The following is a 17,634-nucleotide window of genomic DNA, read 5'->3' on the forward strand; positions in this document are numbered from 1 at the left end:
GCGATCTGCGCGCACGGAATCCCGGGATGTAAGCCTGTCTGTAGTATTCTTCCGGACAGAGTCTACGTGAATATACAGTACTTTTCAGTTCAGTTGTCATGGGTCGTCAAGACAGTAAATACTGAACTTTACTCAGTACTGACTGGCCTTGAACTTCGCTTTCTATACTCTGTACGGAGTAGAGCGTGTGGGGATTATTATGGTAAAGTGCGGCGTCGTAACCGAAGGTCTCCTCGCCTTCGCCTCTCCGCCGTACAGAAGGACGCAAATGAATGGCTTCATTTCTTTCTGTTACTCCCTTGACTGTAATTATCTGTTTTTTTTCTAATTTCTCTTATGTTTCTCCTCATTCTACTTATCTGATTGACTTCATTTGTTTGAATTCCCTGGTCCTCTCCAGTTCCCCGTCCCAAATTCCCGGCCGCGAACCAGAAATTCGGAATCGCCTCTCGCTCTCTCTCGCTCCTCCGTCTCCAATGTTCGCCTTCCAATTCAATCGTGCGGTCATTGTCGCTCCCAAGCAAATGAGACAAACTTGCTGAAATCCTCCCGTATCGTCAACCCTCTACTTCGCCCCGACCGCCCTCTGTCCATTGGGATCCCCACGCCTGACGTTTTCCTTCCCTTTTTCCTTTCTCATTCTCTCTCTTGCCCTCTCCCTCTCCCTCTCCTCCGTCTCCTCCTTTTCCCTCTTGTCGAGTCCGGGCGTTTCGCATTCTCCGTCGGTCTTCTCTCCTCCCCTTCCCAAATCCGACTGGGACGCCAACACGAGCATCCCCGGGTTTGCCGACCTGGTGCTTCGAGTCCCCTGTCTCATCCTCTTTTTCTGTCTAATTACTCGTCTCGTTTCTTCTCCCTTTTCTCTTTATTTTTATATTTTCTGGCCCGTCAAAAAGATCGTCCGAATTGATTGATTCTCGGCGGCCTACTGCGATCCGACTGGAACGGTTGGAGGAAACCCTTCCACCCTCCAATAAACCCTGTTCCCTCTCTCTCACTCTCTTTCTGTCCTTTTACCTCCCTCTCTTTCTTCTCTCCTCCGCGGCTCGTCCAAACCGATCGAGGTTCTGGATCCATCATGTCGACACCATCCACGGCCACTGCGACACACCCTACCACTCATCACCAGCAACACTACGGATACCCCCATCATCAGACCTACCAACCAAACGTATCCTATCCGACCACCTCCGCCGCAGGTTCTCGCCTAGCCTCGTCCGCTTACCCCTACGCCGTAAACCCTTCGACCGCTACTCTTCCCTACGCTCAATCTCCGAAACTCGCCCCCCCTGCGCCCCCCACACCCACCACGACGACGGTCCCGACGACGACGGCTGCGACGGTAGCGACGATGCCCCCGACCCAGAATGGCGTCGCCGCGAGGGCGACTTCCGGACAGAATGGCCGCAAGAAAAAGCCGGACTGGGGCGAATTCTATAAAAATGGTATACCCAAAGAAGTCATTGTCATTGACGACACGCCTCCGCCGGAGCAGTCAAAGGGCGGCTCTGCTCGCAGTTTTGCGACGACGTCCACCGTGACGGCTCCCAACGGCGCCGCTCAACCACCGCTGCCCGCCGGTAAAAAACGGCGTACGGGGATGGAGTCTGCCTACGACGTGGCCTACTACGATCGTCCCTCATATTCCATTAACCCGCAGCGATACGGGGAAGATTCTTCGGCCGCCTCGCTGTCAACGGATCGGACGACGTCCATGCACACCACCGCGCCTACCTCCCTGTCCCAGGGCAGTTCAGGTGCCGGCAATGGCATCTTCTACGAGGATGCCAACGTGGGTCAGAAGCGAAAGCGAGTCACGACGCGAAAGGCCGTTCGCGATGAGCAGAAACGAAAGGAGCTGGAGAGCGTTGGCGATGCGTTCTTGAGCTACGTGCCTCCGCCTAAACCGCCTATCAAGGCGAAGGACGTGCCTGTACCTGTTGTTCGAGATGTAAGTGTTTCCTAAATTTTTGCAATCTTGTTGATCTGCCCGCTGACCTTTATGTACAGTACGCCGGCCGAACCGAGAAGTTTGACGATGATGACGGTCACTACATTGTGAATCCTAATACTCCTCTCACAGACCGATGTAAGTGTCGAAATTCGGGGCTGGTTGGATAATAGCTGACATCCCAGACACGATTATCAAACTCCTCGGACAGGGGACGTTTGGAAAGGTGGTAGAAGCATACGATAAACACCGCAAGGCTCGCTGCGCGGTCAAGATCATTCGTTCGATTCAGAAATATCGGGATGCATCTCGCATCGAACTTCGAGTATTATCAACGCTGGCCTCGAACGACAAGCAGAACCGGAACAAGTGTATCCATCTGCGTGACTGTTTCGACTACCGCAGTCACATCTGCATCGTCACTGACCTGCTGGGGCAGAGTGTCTTTGATTTCTTAAAAGGCAACGGCTTTGTACCGTTCCCCAGTAGTCAGATTCAAAACTTTGCCCGTCAGCTGTTTACTAGCGTTGCCTGTGAGTCCGCTCCCTCCCTCGAGACAACGGTCGGATGTATGCTCATCTACGTCCAGTCCTTCATGACCTTAACCTCATCCACACCGACTTGAAACCCGAGAACATCCTCCTTGTCAACAACGCCTACCAAACCTTTACCTACAACCGGACCATTCCCTCCTCCTCGCAGGCCATCTCACGAAGTGCCCGTCAGCGACGGGTCTTGCTGGACAGCGAAATCCGTCTGATCGATTTCGGCTCGGCCACCTTTGACGACGAGTACCACTCTTCGGTCGTGTCCACCCGCCACTACCGAGCCCCAGAGATCATCTTGAACTTGGGGTGGAGCTTTCCGTGCGATATCTGGAGTATCGGGTGCATCCTGGTCGAGTTCTTCACGGGGGATGCACTTTTCCAGACCCATGACAACCTGGAGCATTTAGCGATGATGGAAGCTGTCATTGGGGACCGCATTGATACCCGACTGGTGAGACAGGTGATGCAAGGAGGTCGAAGTGGCAGTCAGAACCAGTCAGCCAAGTACGTATTATCTCTGCCATAGCTCGAACATTATCTAACTGATGCAGATATTTTGTCCGTAATAAACTCGACTATCCGAATGACGAAACGACTCGTGCTTCGCGGAAGTATGTGAAAGCGATGAAACAGCTGAACGTGAGTTTTTCTCCACAAAGACTTTTTTGTCTTGTTTAAAGAAACTGACACCGGTAGGAGTTTATCCCCACGAATAACAAATTCCACCAACAGTTCCTGGACCTCTTAAAGCAAATCTTCGTTTACGACCCGAAGGCCCGTATCACGGCCAAGGAGGCGTTGAAGCACCCTTGGTTCAAGGAATCTCTCGTGGACGATGGCACCGAAGCCCTGCGAATTGGGGAACAGCTGCAACGCAACAACCAACGCCGCTGACCCGAGTTTCAGACTTCGGATTGTTCACTTGATGTATGGATACAGGTACAGTTACGATAGATGGTTCGTCTTGGATAATATGTGCATCGAGACAACCACACGCACCGCGTGACGACGATGGGATTTACAAAAGGTCTCCTTGGACTTTATGGAGTTGTGGCCCTTTTGGGACTATGGTGTATGGGGTTCAGTGCTCATCCAGGACCTTGCGAAGCTTCACACGGCGGTCCGACCTTGACCCAGGCCAGGAGGATAAAAGCATCGGATGAAATTTAGGTCATTGATGACAGCACATTATGTTTATCTGTTTCATCGAATTTTTCGACTTGGGTTGGCCTGATTTGGGCATGTGGGATATTTTTTATGGTTTATACTCATCACTTATATGCTTGTTCTTTTTTTCTTCTCATCATGTCGATGAATTATTTTGACCTGCTCGGATCTATTCCTTTCTCTGGGGTGGCGCTGGTGATTTGTTGATACAGGTTTATTGCATACCTACTACCTAGTTATTTTCTTCTATATCCTGTCTTTTATGGTTTGAGGCCTTGGAGGTGGTTGGGAGGCCCGGATAGTGCGAATTTATATACCTCTTTGTTCTACGTCACGTAGGTGATGGACAGATCTTCTGACTGACTCCACGGACAGTACCCCGTATATAGAGTAGTATACCCCAATTTCATGCATCCTGGTCACTAACATCCATGCAGATCACACAATCTCTAGTGTCAATTGTTGGAGACTAGCCCAGGACTAACCCCATGGATGCATAATTAAACCATACCTCCCCGCTTCTCCATCTCTCATCCATTTTCTCTTCCCATGGAACTCACCATCGCCGAGTATCACGACGCTCTGCGTGCTGGGCGCACCACCTGCGCGCGCACCGTCTCCGACTATCTCGCCCGCATCGCCTTGTACAATCCCACCCTTCGCGCCCTCATCACCATTACCCCGCACGCCCTCGATGACGCCCAGCGCAAGGACCGAGACGGTCTGCCTCACCCGCTACCACCTCTCCACGGCGTCCCCGTCATCCTGAAAGACACCTACGCCACGGCCTGCATGCCCACCACCTCAGGCGTGCGCGCCCTCCGCGCCCTCACGACCAAGATAGACGCCCCCGTCGTGCAGCGCCTCCTCGCCGCAGGCGCCATCCTCCTCGCCAAGGCCAACCTGCACGAGTTCTCCCTCGAAGGCGTCACCCTGTCCTCGCTCGGCGGTCAGACCCTGAACCCGTACGATCTGTCCCGCACCCCGGGCGGCTCGTCCGGCGGCACGGCGGCCGCGTTGGCGGCTAATTTCGCTCTGGTGGGCTGCGGCGGTGATACGGTCAACTCGATGCGCTCGCCGGCGTCGGCGTGTTCGGTTGTTGGGCTCCGGCCGAGTAAAGGACGCGTCGAGGGGACGGGGATTATGCCGGTGTCGTGGACGCAGGATGTCGCGGGGCCGATGGCTAGGACGGTGAGGGATGTGCGGGTTTTGTTTGATGTGATGAAGAATCCGGAGGAGGGTCTGTCGTCCATACCTGAGCCTGTGTCTATACCTGTGCATATCCCCCTCCCCCTCCCCTTAAAACCCCCCGTCGCAGACACAAATACAAACCCCGTCTATAAAATCGGCATCTTAACCGATTACTTTCCCAACGAAACCACACCAGACGGGCCCATCGTCCTGCAAACCATCACACAAGCCCTACATCTCGTCACCTCCAAAACCTCCAACAGGATCCAGTTCGTGCCTCTCCCGCACCAACCAACCTGGGACGTTGCACGGCTTCGCGCAGAGGCTGATACCCAGGCATTTGAGTTCCGGACTGCGATGGATGAGTTCCTGAACTCGTCGATTGTGGAGTATACGCCGCATCGAAGCCTGAAGGATGTTACTTCTAGTGGGGAGTTTTGTGAGGAGGCCGTCACCCCGGCGTTTTGGGAGACGCAGCAGGGCCAGAGCCAGCAGGACCAGAAAGAGAAGTGTGAAAACGACAAACAGAAGGATGAGTTCACACCAACAAGCCCGCAATACCATACTCGCCTCTCCATCATCGCATCTCTCAAAGAATCCGTCTCGTCTTGTTTTGATGCTCTCGATCTCTCTGCCATTGTGTATCCGCATCAACGCCAGCTTGTGGCTCGCGTGGGCGAAACCGTTCAGCCGGGGAGGAATGGCATTCTGGCTGCGTTGGTGGGATGGCCGGCGGTTTGCATTCCGGGTATGTTTTCTTTTCCTTTTCTTACTTTGCTCTCTACCCTGCGCTATCCCTCTTTTGCCTTTGTCTAGATACCTGTGATCATGATATATATGAGATAATATGCGAGGAGAGATCCAGCTGACCACAACCACCAACCACTCCCTATGCATCACGTATCAGGGGTTGGTTGGTGATACAAAACATACAGCAGGCTTCAGTCCTCCCAGTGACACCGCGCCATTAGGCGTTCCGATCGGACTAGAACTCATGGGTCGATTCGGACAGGATGAGTGGATCCTGGAGTTAGGGGAGGTGTTTGAGGGGATTGTGAATGGACGGAAGGCGCCTTTGTTGGAGGGTGTGGGTGGGTTGTGTAGGGAATGAATAGCGAGGTGTGGGGAGAGAGGAGTATGTAAATAGTTGTCTGGGTAGGTAGGTGCATGAGCAGGTGTGAGGTTCATGAGTTTATGGTCTAAATGTCAGGAGGGTACATTGTACGTGCCAGATTTCAATCCATCATTGATGGACAGGTAGTGCTTATGTCTGTCTGTACTCAGTTAGGGCTCAGCCGCTGAGAAGTTGATATCAGATTTGGAGATATTAGGTATCCGTGATTATACTATTTCTGCATAAACATACAACTTTGAGAACCACGATAAGAAGATATAGATAGAGAGAGAGAGTCCTATGCATTTTATATGCTATCAATTGATGTATTCCAAAATGCAGTATAGGATCTATCTACTCCAACCACCATCCCCCTTACCTTTCTACTTTTCAGTAGTACACCTACCTACCTACCTACCTACAAAAAGCAATACATAGACCCTCACTCAACCCACCAACTGACCCAAAACACGAACCAACCAAATGAATCAACCAACCCAAAGAAAAAAAAAATCCTAAAACCGATACTCAAACTCAAAATTCCCCCTCCCCTCACTATCCAAAAACTCCCCCGTCCTCACAAACCCACATTTCTCCAACACCCGCATACTCGCCTCATTCCGCGCGTCGGTGCAAGCTGCCAGGACTGGTTTTATCTTCATCTTTCCTTCCGCGGTGGATCCATTCACCGAGTCAGAGACAGTGTCGGTTCCGGTACTGGGAGATCCAGATGTAGAGCCAGACCCAGATGCAGACCCAGTATTGGAAGAAGAAGAAGAAGAAGAAGAGAACGCAAAACCCAACAACCCCTCCTCCCCCACAGCCCGAATCCACCCCCTCACCACCTCCGTCGCGATCCCCCGTCCCCACGCAGAAGGATGGAATCCGTATCCGAGTTCCCAGCGCCGTTCGGGAGAGTTCGGCGTCAAGGGGGACGTATTGAGGCCGAGACCCGTCATGCCGATGATCCTGTCTTGGTTTTGAGGGGGGCCGAATTTGACGTCGGTTTTGGCTTGCTTGGTGGTGGTGGTGGTGTCACTGATCGTGTTGTTCAGGGGGGAAGATGAAGATGCTGGCACAGGGAGGCGTTCCTGGATGACGTAGCCGATAGGGGAGATGTTGTCGTTGATGTTGATCGAGGTCGGAGGGCCATCGAAGTGGTTGTATTTCGAGGCCCAGGCGTGGGTTTCGGCCACGGAGGGGTCGGGGGCGTGGTTTATACTAGGCGGTTTTCTCGTTAGTATTGTTGTGAATGTTCCATTGACAGTGGCATTGATGGGTGTGTGTTATGTGCATGTATAGCATGGGTATACAGGTGTATACTCGCCCATACTCGCCGAGGTAATCCAACCCCAATGTAATCCCAATCCAAAGTAAGAACCAACACAAGATACCAATACAAACACGCACATACTACGCACGCACAACTCATACTCCCTAGCCACAAGAACAGATCTAAAACATACCTATACTTCATCACATGCTCGCATCCCCGAGTCTCAAAAATCGCCGCGGCGTGCAGGTCCGCGTTCATAGGCACAAAGGTGAGCCGCGCAGTGTGGAAGGATGGTGGGAAGGACATTTTTCTTTTCTAATTTTAATTCCCTTTCGGATATGGGCTAGGAATTGAGTTGAAGGTTGGTAGGAGAGATGAATGAGTGGATGGTGTGATAGTTGGTGTTTTTGGAGGGGTTCAGTGGAGAAGAGAACTGGATAGGGAGGTTGGGTTGGGTTCCGATTGCAAGGTCAATTGAATTGACTGTGGAGTTGGATAAGATCGGAGGAAAGAGAGAGCCTTATATACATTTGTTAAGTCTAGATAGACTGTACAGAGGCTCTGACTCATTGGTTAGTGAGGCGAGTCACTAACGGGGCTAAATTAAGGCCGGCTTGATATGGGGCTGATCCTGTCGGACTTAAAGGAATAACTTGAACTGGACTTATATTTACAGACAATGATCTATGTCTATTCGGTCTAGCTTTTCGTTCTTTCGGACGGATTCTATCCATCATGTATATAACCCTTCTATATCCTCATCTCAAATCCCCAATTACATCCCCCGGTTAAACTCCACCTGTCCATCCTTCCCTCCCCGGCCATGGAACTCATCCTCCAACGACTGCGCACTAATCGCCTGCCTCTGCGGGAACGCTCCCAGCGCCAACGGCAACGCAAACAGCGACGTCGTCAACACCAATCCCAAGTTCAAGGGCATGATCATGCGTGGCCGCGCCTTCAACCACGCCGTCTTCTCCAACTTGACCAGGATCAGCGGCGGCAGGACCATGATCGGCGTGGCGTTCAACACGCGACTGATGGCCGTCTCGCCGACCGCCAGGGTCGCCGCCTTCTTGCTCTTGCCGAGACTCTGCACCGCCTCGCCCGTCTCCTCGCGCTTGGCCTTCTCCGCCTCCGACAGCACCGGGTACACGTCGATGCCCTGGCGGATCTCCTCGCCGCGCATCAGGAACACGTTCAGGGCGCTGGCGCTGGCCACGGCGGCAAACGGCACCAGACGGCCGAGGATGAGCTTCGTGTTGGGCGAGATGCCCTTGAGGCGGGGGACAAGGGCGTTGAGGCCGAGGGCCACGGAGCAGGACGCCGACACGGCCATGAGGTAGGATTTGGTCATTTGGGAGACGGAGAGGGGGGTGGATTTGTTGGCGTTGGCGTTGTTGATGGCGACGTTGAGGGATTGATTGGCGATCTGCCACATGAGGGTGCCGGTGGCCTGTGACCATTAGTTCTGTCTGCCCTTAAGAGGTTAACTCCTACTCAGAGGGACTCACCTGAAGACCGGGGGTAAGCATTCCCGCCGTGACCACCAAGTTAGAAAGGACGTAGCACGACATGCGGAAAGGAAGGAAGACCGGCTCGCCAGTATCTACACTCGTCAATATCATTCAATTGGAGACTGCTGCGATGCGATCAACTCACCCGGGTGCAGCGTCGCATCGACCACCTTCTTGGCGCGCCACAGGTCCGGCGTCATAGCAGGGACATGGCTCTGCTTGTAGGAAGAGATCAGACGCTTGGCCTGTTCGAGACCCGACGAAGAGACGAACAGCGTTCTGTACGCGTCAGTCCACTGCATTTCTGGAGTCTCAACGGACTCATGTCCAGCGCCGAGTTCGGAGCTGACTCACCTAGGGTCCGAAATGTCGGCCGCATGACGAACGCGACCCCAGTACGTGCTCAGATCATACTGGGAGGGAGGCAGGTCCCGATTGCCAGGTAGGGAGGCAGACATGAGGAGAGATGAGGATAGGAGGGAGGGGAGAGGGGAGAGAAGAAGAATAGGAAAAAGAGATGCGCAGACTCCAGGATGAAGAAGGCAGAAAAGAGCCGAGACAAAGCGAAAATCCGTCACAGGAACCGCACGTGCTATCGGAGGCGGTGAGCCGATAAGCTTCCGGTCCGCCAATCAGACGCGGCCAATTGCAAGCGACCCACTCGCGGGGAACCTCAGGCAGCCTCACCGCCCGGCTCGGGGGCCGGCAGTCTCCACCGCCCGGATTTGTCACCGGAAGGCGCTCTGTTGGGAGAGGGCGCAATATACTAGGACTATGTACTAGCTAAAGCATCATGGTTCACACCTAAGGATCTTCCAAGATGAACACATCTATGAATCAGTAATTACAAAGACATCAAAGGTATCACTCAGACTTCGTCTGCCAATTATTACAAATAGGAAATCGCTGGTCGTCCCAGCAGCCACGGGTACAAAACATGCATGTTTCAAAATCAAGAAACAGTGGGGTATGTCTAAAAGATATCGCGGAACAAAGGAGATCCATACACAGGTTACAGAAGTGGACCAAGGAAATAGAAGGATAGAAGGAATGACAAGTTCGACCGTGTGGACGGAAGATGCGAGGTATGCAAGTCGTGGTCATAATTCTCCATGAGGGTAAAGGTGCATAGTGTGAGATGCTTCATCGGAAGCGATAGGACTTGTGCGCCAATGGAGACGTAGGCGCTAGCCCAAGGCTGCCCAGAGGCGTGCGTGTGCGATTGCGACGAGTAGGAGTCTGCGCGCAGAATACGCAGACATACACCGACGGGAGGTGGGATCGCTCCAGTCCGACGCATTTGGTGTGTAGCCAGTGACTGCATGATTCACTGCTCCGAGTTAGTTTGACCGGGTGCAAACTGAGGATGAAAAATCTTACCATTTGATCATCAGGTGACCGCCGTTGTCCACCGAATTGCAAACACACCGAGTCCCGTTGCTGGGGTTGCTGTACCGCTCAGTACTGGGGGTGGCCAGGTCTGGATCCGTCATGGTGGTGGGCGACGTGTTGGGCTCGCGGCCGTTGAGATCGAGTTCAACTCCAAACCGCGGTGGTGACGATCGAAGGTGTGCCAAAGATCGGGAGGAATTGCTGGACCTGGGGCCGTAGCCCACGGTGTGAGGTCGAGGAATACGGCCCCGGTCCTGAAGCACTTTTCGTAGAGCATGCTGCGCATCGCCGCTATCTTCTTCGGGTTCCGTCGGAGCCCTCGACACGGAGCTGGCGCTGCGGTAAGACAGATCGGAGTGGATCATAGACTGCCGCTTTGGCGTCCGATTCCAGTCCTCGCCGATCTGCCTGTACTGCGGCCTTCTTGATACCGGCCGGGAGGATCCGCCCCAAGGAGACATGCGTCCCGATTGGGAGGATGCCGCCGTGGAGGTGTACGACCCCTTAGACTGAGGGCGCGAGCCAGAGTCGCTGCGGGCCAGCATGGGTCTCCCCGCGTCCGAGAAGGTGAATGACGGGTTGCGGCTGGGGAAGGTTGGGTACTCGGCATACTCCGGCGAGTCATACTCGCTTTCGGTCGTGGAGCCTTTCAGGTCCATCCCCATGACAGGGTCCGTCAAGCCCGTGGGCGTTTCGGCAACGGTCTGCATCTCCGCCTTGGCTCTGCCATCCCGGCCGATCTTCAGAACCACGGATTGAGACCGCCTGGGTAGAACAGTGGCAGTCGCCGAGGCGGTCCGTGACAATGGTTGCCGCAGAGGCTTGGTGGGGGATGAACGGCCCTTGGAGGGGCTTTTACGAATACCGTTGGCAGAGCTCATGCCGCCACCAAGGCCCGGACGCTGGGAAGAGCTGGTGACGGCCGTATGCGTCAGGCTGCGAGTCAATGAGGGCCGTGCCTGTCGAGGGGTGAAGTCATCCTCGTCGTCATCATCCTCATCGTATCCGGGGAGTTGACAGTGCACGCTCTGAGCACGACGGAGCTCTTCTCGTTTGGATTCTTCGGTCTGATGATGATACGGCTGGCGTGTCGCGGGCCGGGAGAATAGTCGTTTGTCGGGAGTTGGCTGAGGGCCGCCGAAACGACGAGCAGGGGAACTGAGGAACATGGCCGGATCCTCCGCCTTGGCCATCGGCCGTCGGGGGGAGGTCGAAAAGGGGGCGGGAAAAAGGGCGGCGTCGGTGCCGGAGGAGAGGCCGTAGGCATTGGCGTTGAACTCGGGCAGCTCCAGGTTACTTTCAATCGAGGGCAATTGGGGGATGTGGGAGTCGTGCAGGGGGTTTTGATTCAGATTAAATGCACTCGGCAGGTGTGAATTGAACAGGCTTGGATTGTTCTCCGACATGCCCATACCACTCCCGTGGTGGCCTAAATCATTGTCCCAAAAGAGTCTCTGCTGGGGAAAGAAAGGCGACGCCGACGGATCGATCGAATCCAGCTGGAACGGGTCGGGAGAGGTTCGAAGGTCTCCGAACAAGCGCGGGGAAGCACCCATCATCCGACTGGGAGTCTCCAGATGGTCACCCACGGCACTGGAAGCGGACATTCGCCGGCCGGTATCATTAAGGCTCCCGAATTCCGCTACCTTTCTCCTCGAAGCGCTGCTCGGCGGAGGGGTCTGCATTGAGGCGGCAGATTTGGCCGAGTCCACCGTCCGAGGTGCATCTTCCCCTGGGTTGCCATTTGGTCTCGACGCACGAATCCGTTTAGCCGTATCGGTCTGTTGATCGCCTGCCTTTGCACTCCGCAAACCAGGCGCCTCCTGACCCGCAATTCGGTCCGGGCTTGTCTCGGGTAACCGTAGGGAACCGGCGTTGCCGTTGTTCACATGGGTGCTCAACCCAAATCTTTGGGGCGTTTTGAGGAATTCCGGACTGGAGGCATACGGATCGGAGGTATCCCAAGTGACCCGGGGATCGAAGAAACTGGACTCGAGCTTGGGGGTCTGGAAAGCGGAATCGCCAAAGATGGTTGTCGGAGGGGTCCTCGTCGGGGTCTGAGGTTCACCGTTTGGATAGCTGAAGCTGAACATGAGCGGAAGCTCCGTTAGCATCATTTTTTTTGAACCGATATGGAAGCTCGGGGAGAGAGCTCCGTGTCACCAATTCCCGGATTCGAAAGAACAAAGAACAAAGAACTTGAAAGTCTGGCAAAGACAGGATGATATGGATAGAATATGGATCAAAGAAGGGATTTCAAAAAAGGGCAGCAAGTACAAAAAATTGTAGACACAACCCCGCCTGGAGTCAAGGGAGATAGGGAAAGCAGGACGATTAACCAACATACCTGTGGACAGGGTGATCCCAACTCATGTCAGCAACGGTATGATCCTAGCAACCATTCAACGCAAGCTGCCAGGCAACCCTCTCTGGTGGGAGAGGTGTCCAGATACTTGAGAAGCCGTCAGGAATGCCGGGTGGAGGGGTTCGGTAGGGATCGATGAGCCGATGAATGTACAACGCCTCCACACGGGTTCATTGAAGTTCAAGCGGGTAGGCCAAGAAAGAAAGAGCAGAAGAAAGGACCGGAATGAACGATTGAAGCCCGGAAGGAGTGAAAGGGAAGGACAGCCAAGAGACCGAATCTAGCACATAGTCTTAATGCAGTTTAATTATTCTGGGGGAGAGAGACTAGTTGTCGGGGTTGTAGATCAAGGACGAGAACAGGCGTGGGCGAAGGAGAGGGAGGAGGGAGGGTCGAGGGAGTCGAAGGTTGGCAGGAAGGTTCTAACGAAGCTCTCCTGAACAAAGGGAGAAGCGAAGGAATGCGATCGGGGAGGGTTTCACTGCCGACAGGATCCTTTATCTTTGTCTGGGAGCGAGGAAAGCAAGACAAATGCGGCGAGCGAAGGCTGACAGGGAGAAAGGAAGGAGAAGAGCGAAAGCTTGCAAGAGGGGATTTTTTTTGTGTTTTCCTTTTGCTCTGTTTGTACGGAGTAATTTAGTAATGCTTTGACAGTTTTTTCTTTTTTTTTTTTTTGCATCCGCAGATCCACTGCCGGGATCTTTTTTTTTTAATATTATTTTAATAATTAAGGAAAATCAAGATAGAACAAGATCCAAGTCTAGCAGGAAAAAAATAGGCCAGAACCCGAATCGTTACCCAGAAACAGGCGTCCCATTAATCCAAACCGAGGCCTTAGCCCGATCGTCCTCCACTTCTCTAGGTGGAGCCAATCACTTCTGTGGAAGAATAGTAACGAACTGTCGTTTGTTGAACAGAAAGAGGAGGAGGAATTGATCCGCATTTACTTCTAAAGGTGCATACTATGTAGCATATATGGAGGAGAGAATGAAATGGTTTATAGAAAGGGGTTCATACTTCGAAGTTCCTCGACCAACACCGAAGCAACTTCAGCATCTAGTGTGCGCTAAACTCTTTCCGGACCGTTATGTAAGAGCTCCGTTCCGAGTCTTTAACAGACTATAAATGATGCACCCTGCGTGCCAGTCTGGAAGAGAGGATATATATGATTCAATTCCCAGACACAATTCTTAGCCATGCAATATGGACAATTGATAATTCACATTGGATAGATTCTCCCCCTCGAATGCCTCAACTGGTCATCGCCTTGTTTGCGCGGCGTCATTGGTTCCGAGGACAAGGAACGGCGGCCCATTTCCGTGGATCGGCTCCATCGTCATCTCCAGCACGATCTATTCGCTTTCCTGTTGGCCGGCTGACACGTCCGTGGTTTGCGCAGTCTCGCTTCGGTTGCCTTGACAGAGTATACTGTAGTAGTATGCACACATTGTACAGGGTTTGTTACTGAGACGACCTTGACGGATGATCTAGAGGGTATACTTCAAGGCAGTCTTTAAAGGAGATCGAGTCACTCCGACAAAACGCCGATCTAGCCGCATTGGGCCAGCAACGAGATGGGCCCTGCAAAGCATGCAAACACCTCTTCCCCGGTCTTATGCTTGACTGCCAGCTGGAAGCATCTCTTAATCTCTCCTAATCTTAGTCCGTCCCTTTAGCAGTTTAGCCCCAGCCATGGGCCCTTTTTTCAGCTGGCGCCTCGATCGGCCTTCTTTCCCCCCCACGACTTGGCCGACCAGGGAAGGGAATTGCATGACGACATCCTGTACCTAGCGGCTGGTTAGTGCTTCACCCCCGGAGCTCGACTCCTGACTTCTGAGTTCTGACTCTCAGATAGCGGTCTCCATTCTACAACCAAGCTATTCGTATCTGTCCAGACCAAACCGTTGTGCCTGTCTGATCGGAGGATTTCTCTGCAAATCACATCCGCCCAGAGCCGCTCTGCCCTCGTCCAGGCAGCTAGCAGCTTTAGGCGACGATGCGGATGATCCGACCGTGAGGCGAAGTCTAGACTGTCTCGGGCCAGGCGACTGCCCCTTGTGATTGGCGGAAAGTCGGGGGGAGGGGATCATTCGTGATGATATTAATATTGGCTGGCTGCCGAGAATCACCCTGGTCGGTCCGGCTGTACTGCGTACGAAGTAGACTGTATAGCGTACTGTACACCGTAGTTAGTATCACTATCCTGCCTCCCCCTGGTACGCCCAATAACGAGCGACGACTGACGAGACCCGACTGGTCATGCACGCGAGCAACTGGGCCTGCATCGGACTAGCGGCGCTGCTGTGTGATGCCGCAGGACGCACATCCTTAGCACCTACAGGGCCCGAGTACAGTAAATAATGTCCACGCCCCCTGACATGGCGTCGCTTGTCGCCGGGACAAATCCCTGGGTTGCACCCCTCAAAGGCTCAAACGGTGCAACCAGGTTCGATTTGCCTGGTTTTTAAAGTTGGTCACCGCAGCAAGGAGAGCATCTGCCAAGCTCGGGGTGACCTCCTGTCCTCCGTCAGGACTTGATTGATAGATCTGTCCGCTCTGGGTAGGAGATACAGCTCTACTGTAGAGACTATCCATGGGGTACACCGCAGGGAGTCCTGCGTACCCACAGGAGCTGCCTGTCTTGAAACGCCCCAATTCCTTGTGATGGATCATCTAGATTAGGGATCTGAATGTTGCTCCCGCAAATGCTGCCTACTCGTAGAATCATGTCCCAGGCAACAACCATGTGCAGCCTAGCACAAGAATCTCGATATTCCATGTGGGAGAACTTACCTACAATTGCAATGTATGCAGATAAAATGTAGAGCTGTTATTGATTCCATCTCAGGTGCCAAACCACGTATTGTAGACTGCCTACAAGCCACGCTCAGTTGTCGGATCCTGTACTATGAAGAAAGTGCTGGTCATTCAACATTAGCAAGTGACAACGGAGTTGAACGGACAAGTATGCCTGGACACCCGGACTTATGCCTGACCTCCCAGGCATCAAGGCACCCAACCCCGCCCAAGTCTGACCGCCAAAGAAATCAGGAACCAAATGGCGTCTTTGGGCAGAAAAGGATTCCCTTTGGCTTCTCGATTCATTCATTGCATTCGTTCATCCATTGTGCATGCAGGGCCCCAGTCACGAGATCTTCTATTAGAAATGCATCGGTAAACAGGCACGACGTGTCTCCTCCTTCATCATGGATTCCGCGGTTGGGCTCTTTGTGATGCTACCCCTCTTTGTCTATCCATTACTCATTGTCGGTTGGTGAATGACATCTGCAACGCCGCCTTCTGTATGATTCACTGTTGGGCCTGGGATTTCTTCTTTACTTCTCCAATGCACTTGCCAGTCTCTACCTTTCTAGTTTCTAAACTCTTCCAATCCAATACAATCGAATAGTCTGCTCCGATCGTGGGCTCCAAATGGCATCAACTCCGAATATGTCGCGGAAAAAAGTCTCCAAAAAACGAGCAGCGGTCAAAAAGTCCCGACCAGCTCGACGACAGACCACCATTCTGGGATCTCCGCGGACCAAACTCACGCGAAAGGCGGGCATCTCCAAGCGCAAAGATCGCAGCAAGAACCCCAAACGTGAGGTCGCTCGGCAAACTTTGAAGTATACCAAATTAGGGATTCTCCCGCCTTCAACGAAGCCATTTGAAGAGGTGTGTGTATTCTGGGCGCTCGTCGTCACCCCTTGCTTTGCCTGCAGCTTCCCATCCCACGGTCAACTACTTGCATGGTAGTTTGCTAATTTGGCCCGGTAGAATTGCTTCAAACAAATGCCCATGCCGGAAGAGTATGTCTTCGTGCCCAAGGGAGACGTCTATGTCACTCGGCATTGTCGCAGCAAGACCAAGGAGTCTGAACGGACTGTATATGTTGTCTATGTAAGGCTCTTCCCCTTTATCAACCCCCTCCCCCTTATCGATTGACTCGGGGTTCCTGACAAGCACAGGAAAACGATGGAAAATACCCCCTTGGTCTGCGCGTCCCTTCCGACATTCACTCCGCCGTCCTGGAGTCCGCCGCTGCAACGGCCGATTCCCGCGCCAGCGCCGTCAAGCTGCGTGACGAGAAAGAGCTGGCGCACTCGCGCAAGATCCTGCGTAGCGAATTTCCGCTGATGCCGGTCGAGTCTCTCGACACCGTTCTGGATCATGCGTTTTGCAAAGGCTCGGGTCGGGTAGGCCGTACGTCGCAAATCGAGGATGAAAGCAAAGCTGCCATGGCGGTCGAGGCGCATATTCGACACACCCATACGCCGTACGAGGAAATGCTGCGTGCGGGTACGAACCGCGACGTTGCGCGGCGACAGGTCTGGGACAAGGTCCATACGATTATGGAGGCTTGGCAGGGGCGCGGCAAACAGCAGTCGACGAGCGCTCTGACTCTGCGGAGCCGGAAGGCGAAATAAATCTATTTATTAGGTGGACAGGCGACGGAATGCGTGAAGGAACTGGTTTTGGACCCGCCTTCCTCACTCCCAGTCCGCCGTCGAAAAGAATTGTCTGCCTTGTCAATTCAGGCTGGGATGTCACCGTATGCATTGAGAACAAAAGGGCCGAGCAGACGTGGACACGACTTTCATGATATGACGACTGTGAGGGATACAAATAGAATCGGTTTTAGATAAAGAGTACCCTATCGAGTTTACCAGCAGACTTCAACAATGTCAGCTGACCAATTTCTGGCTCAAGCGAATTAACTTGACCTTCAAAGTGTTTCCATGTTGGCGCAGCGTTTTACAATCATGGTGTACTAATAATTACACACTACTATGGGAACGGAACGCAATGTTCATAGAGGAAACCTGGAATCAAAGTCGGTTCCCAAATTTCAATTCGAAACAATTCCAATCACATAACGCCTGAATGTCAATAGAAGGGACATCTGGATCACCATTCTGACCATTATCATCTCCTAAGATACCCGATCAACTCTCCATCCAGCCACATAATGTTTCTCAGCGAACACCACGGAGCAGGACCAACAACCACGAAACCTATCATAGCTCATCCGACTCATCCAGCAAGAAATCAATGTCCACAATCCCATCCTCTCCAAAGTTAATCATCACATCCAACACATCCCCAGCATACA

General features: G+C 53.1%; 6 protein-coding genes across 6 annotated transcripts; 3 read left to right on the plus strand and 3 right to left on the minus strand.

The window, feature by feature from the left end:
• The first annotated feature begins 367 nt into the window (after positions 1-367).
• LKH1 (putative protein kinase (Lkh1)) lies at positions 368-4,094 on the plus strand. Its single transcript, XM_046092888.1, has 4 exons — positions 368-1,951; positions 2,011-2,089; positions 2,137-2,484; positions 2,541-4,094. Exons 1-4 carry the CDS (start codon positions 1,079-1,081, stop codon positions 3,023-3,025), a joined length of 1,785 nt encoding a protein of 594 aa, XP_045948866.1. The 5' UTR covers positions 368-1,078; the 3' UTR covers positions 3,026-4,094.
• A 121-nt stretch (positions 4,095-4,215) lies between these two features.
• Positions 4,216-5,968, plus strand: LDX57_011143 (amidase; the record flags this gene model as incomplete). Its single annotated transcript, XM_046092889.1, has 2 exons — positions 4,216-5,605; positions 5,829-5,968. 2 exons carry the CDS (start codon positions 4,216-4,218, stop codon positions 5,966-5,968), a joined length of 1,530 nt encoding a protein of 509 aa, XP_045948867.1.
• Positions 5,969-6,486: 518 nt separating this feature from the next.
• On the minus strand, positions 6,487-7,553 carry LDX57_011144 (GNAT family N-acetyltransferase; the record flags this gene model as incomplete). Its single annotated transcript, XM_046092890.1, has 2 exons — positions 6,487-7,192; positions 7,438-7,553. 2 exons carry the CDS (start codon positions 7,551-7,553, stop codon positions 6,487-6,489), a joined length of 822 nt encoding a protein of 273 aa, XP_045948868.1.
• Positions 7,554-8,022: 469 nt separating this feature from the next.
• FSF1 (sideroflexin family transporter) lies at positions 8,023-9,222 on the minus strand (the record flags this gene model as incomplete). Its single annotated transcript, XM_046092891.1, has 4 exons — positions 8,023-8,703; positions 8,762-8,856; positions 8,910-9,043; positions 9,119-9,222. The coding sequence occupies 4 exons, from the start codon at positions 9,220-9,222 to the stop codon at positions 8,023-8,025; spliced, it is 1,014 nt and encodes a 337-aa protein (XP_045948869.1).
• Positions 9,223-9,907: 685 nt separating this feature from the next.
• Positions 9,908-12,529, minus strand: LDX57_011146 (PHD finger domain protein; the record flags this gene model as incomplete). The annotated part of the gene is made up of 3 exons (XM_046092892.1): positions 9,908-10,094; positions 10,145-12,241; positions 12,504-12,529. The coding sequence occupies 3 exons, from the start codon at positions 12,527-12,529 to the stop codon at positions 9,908-9,910; spliced, it is 2,310 nt and encodes a 769-aa protein (XP_045948870.1).
• A 3,442-nt stretch (positions 12,530-15,971) lies between these two features.
• On the plus strand, positions 15,972-16,948 carry LDX57_011147 (DUF2293 domain-containing protein; the record flags this gene model as incomplete). The annotated part of the gene is made up of 3 exons (XM_046092893.1): positions 15,972-16,196; positions 16,299-16,421; positions 16,490-16,948. The coding sequence occupies 3 exons, from the start codon at positions 15,972-15,974 to the stop codon at positions 16,946-16,948; spliced, it is 807 nt and encodes a 268-aa protein (XP_045948871.1).
• Positions 16,949-17,634: the final 686 nt, after the last annotated feature.

This window comes from Aspergillus melleus (assembly GCF_016097325.1).
Source record: "Aspergillus melleus strain CBS 546.65 chromosome Unknown contig7, whole genome shotgun sequence".
Taxonomy (NCBI): Eukaryota; Fungi; Ascomycota; class Eurotiomycetes; order Eurotiales; family Aspergillaceae; genus Aspergillus; species Aspergillus melleus.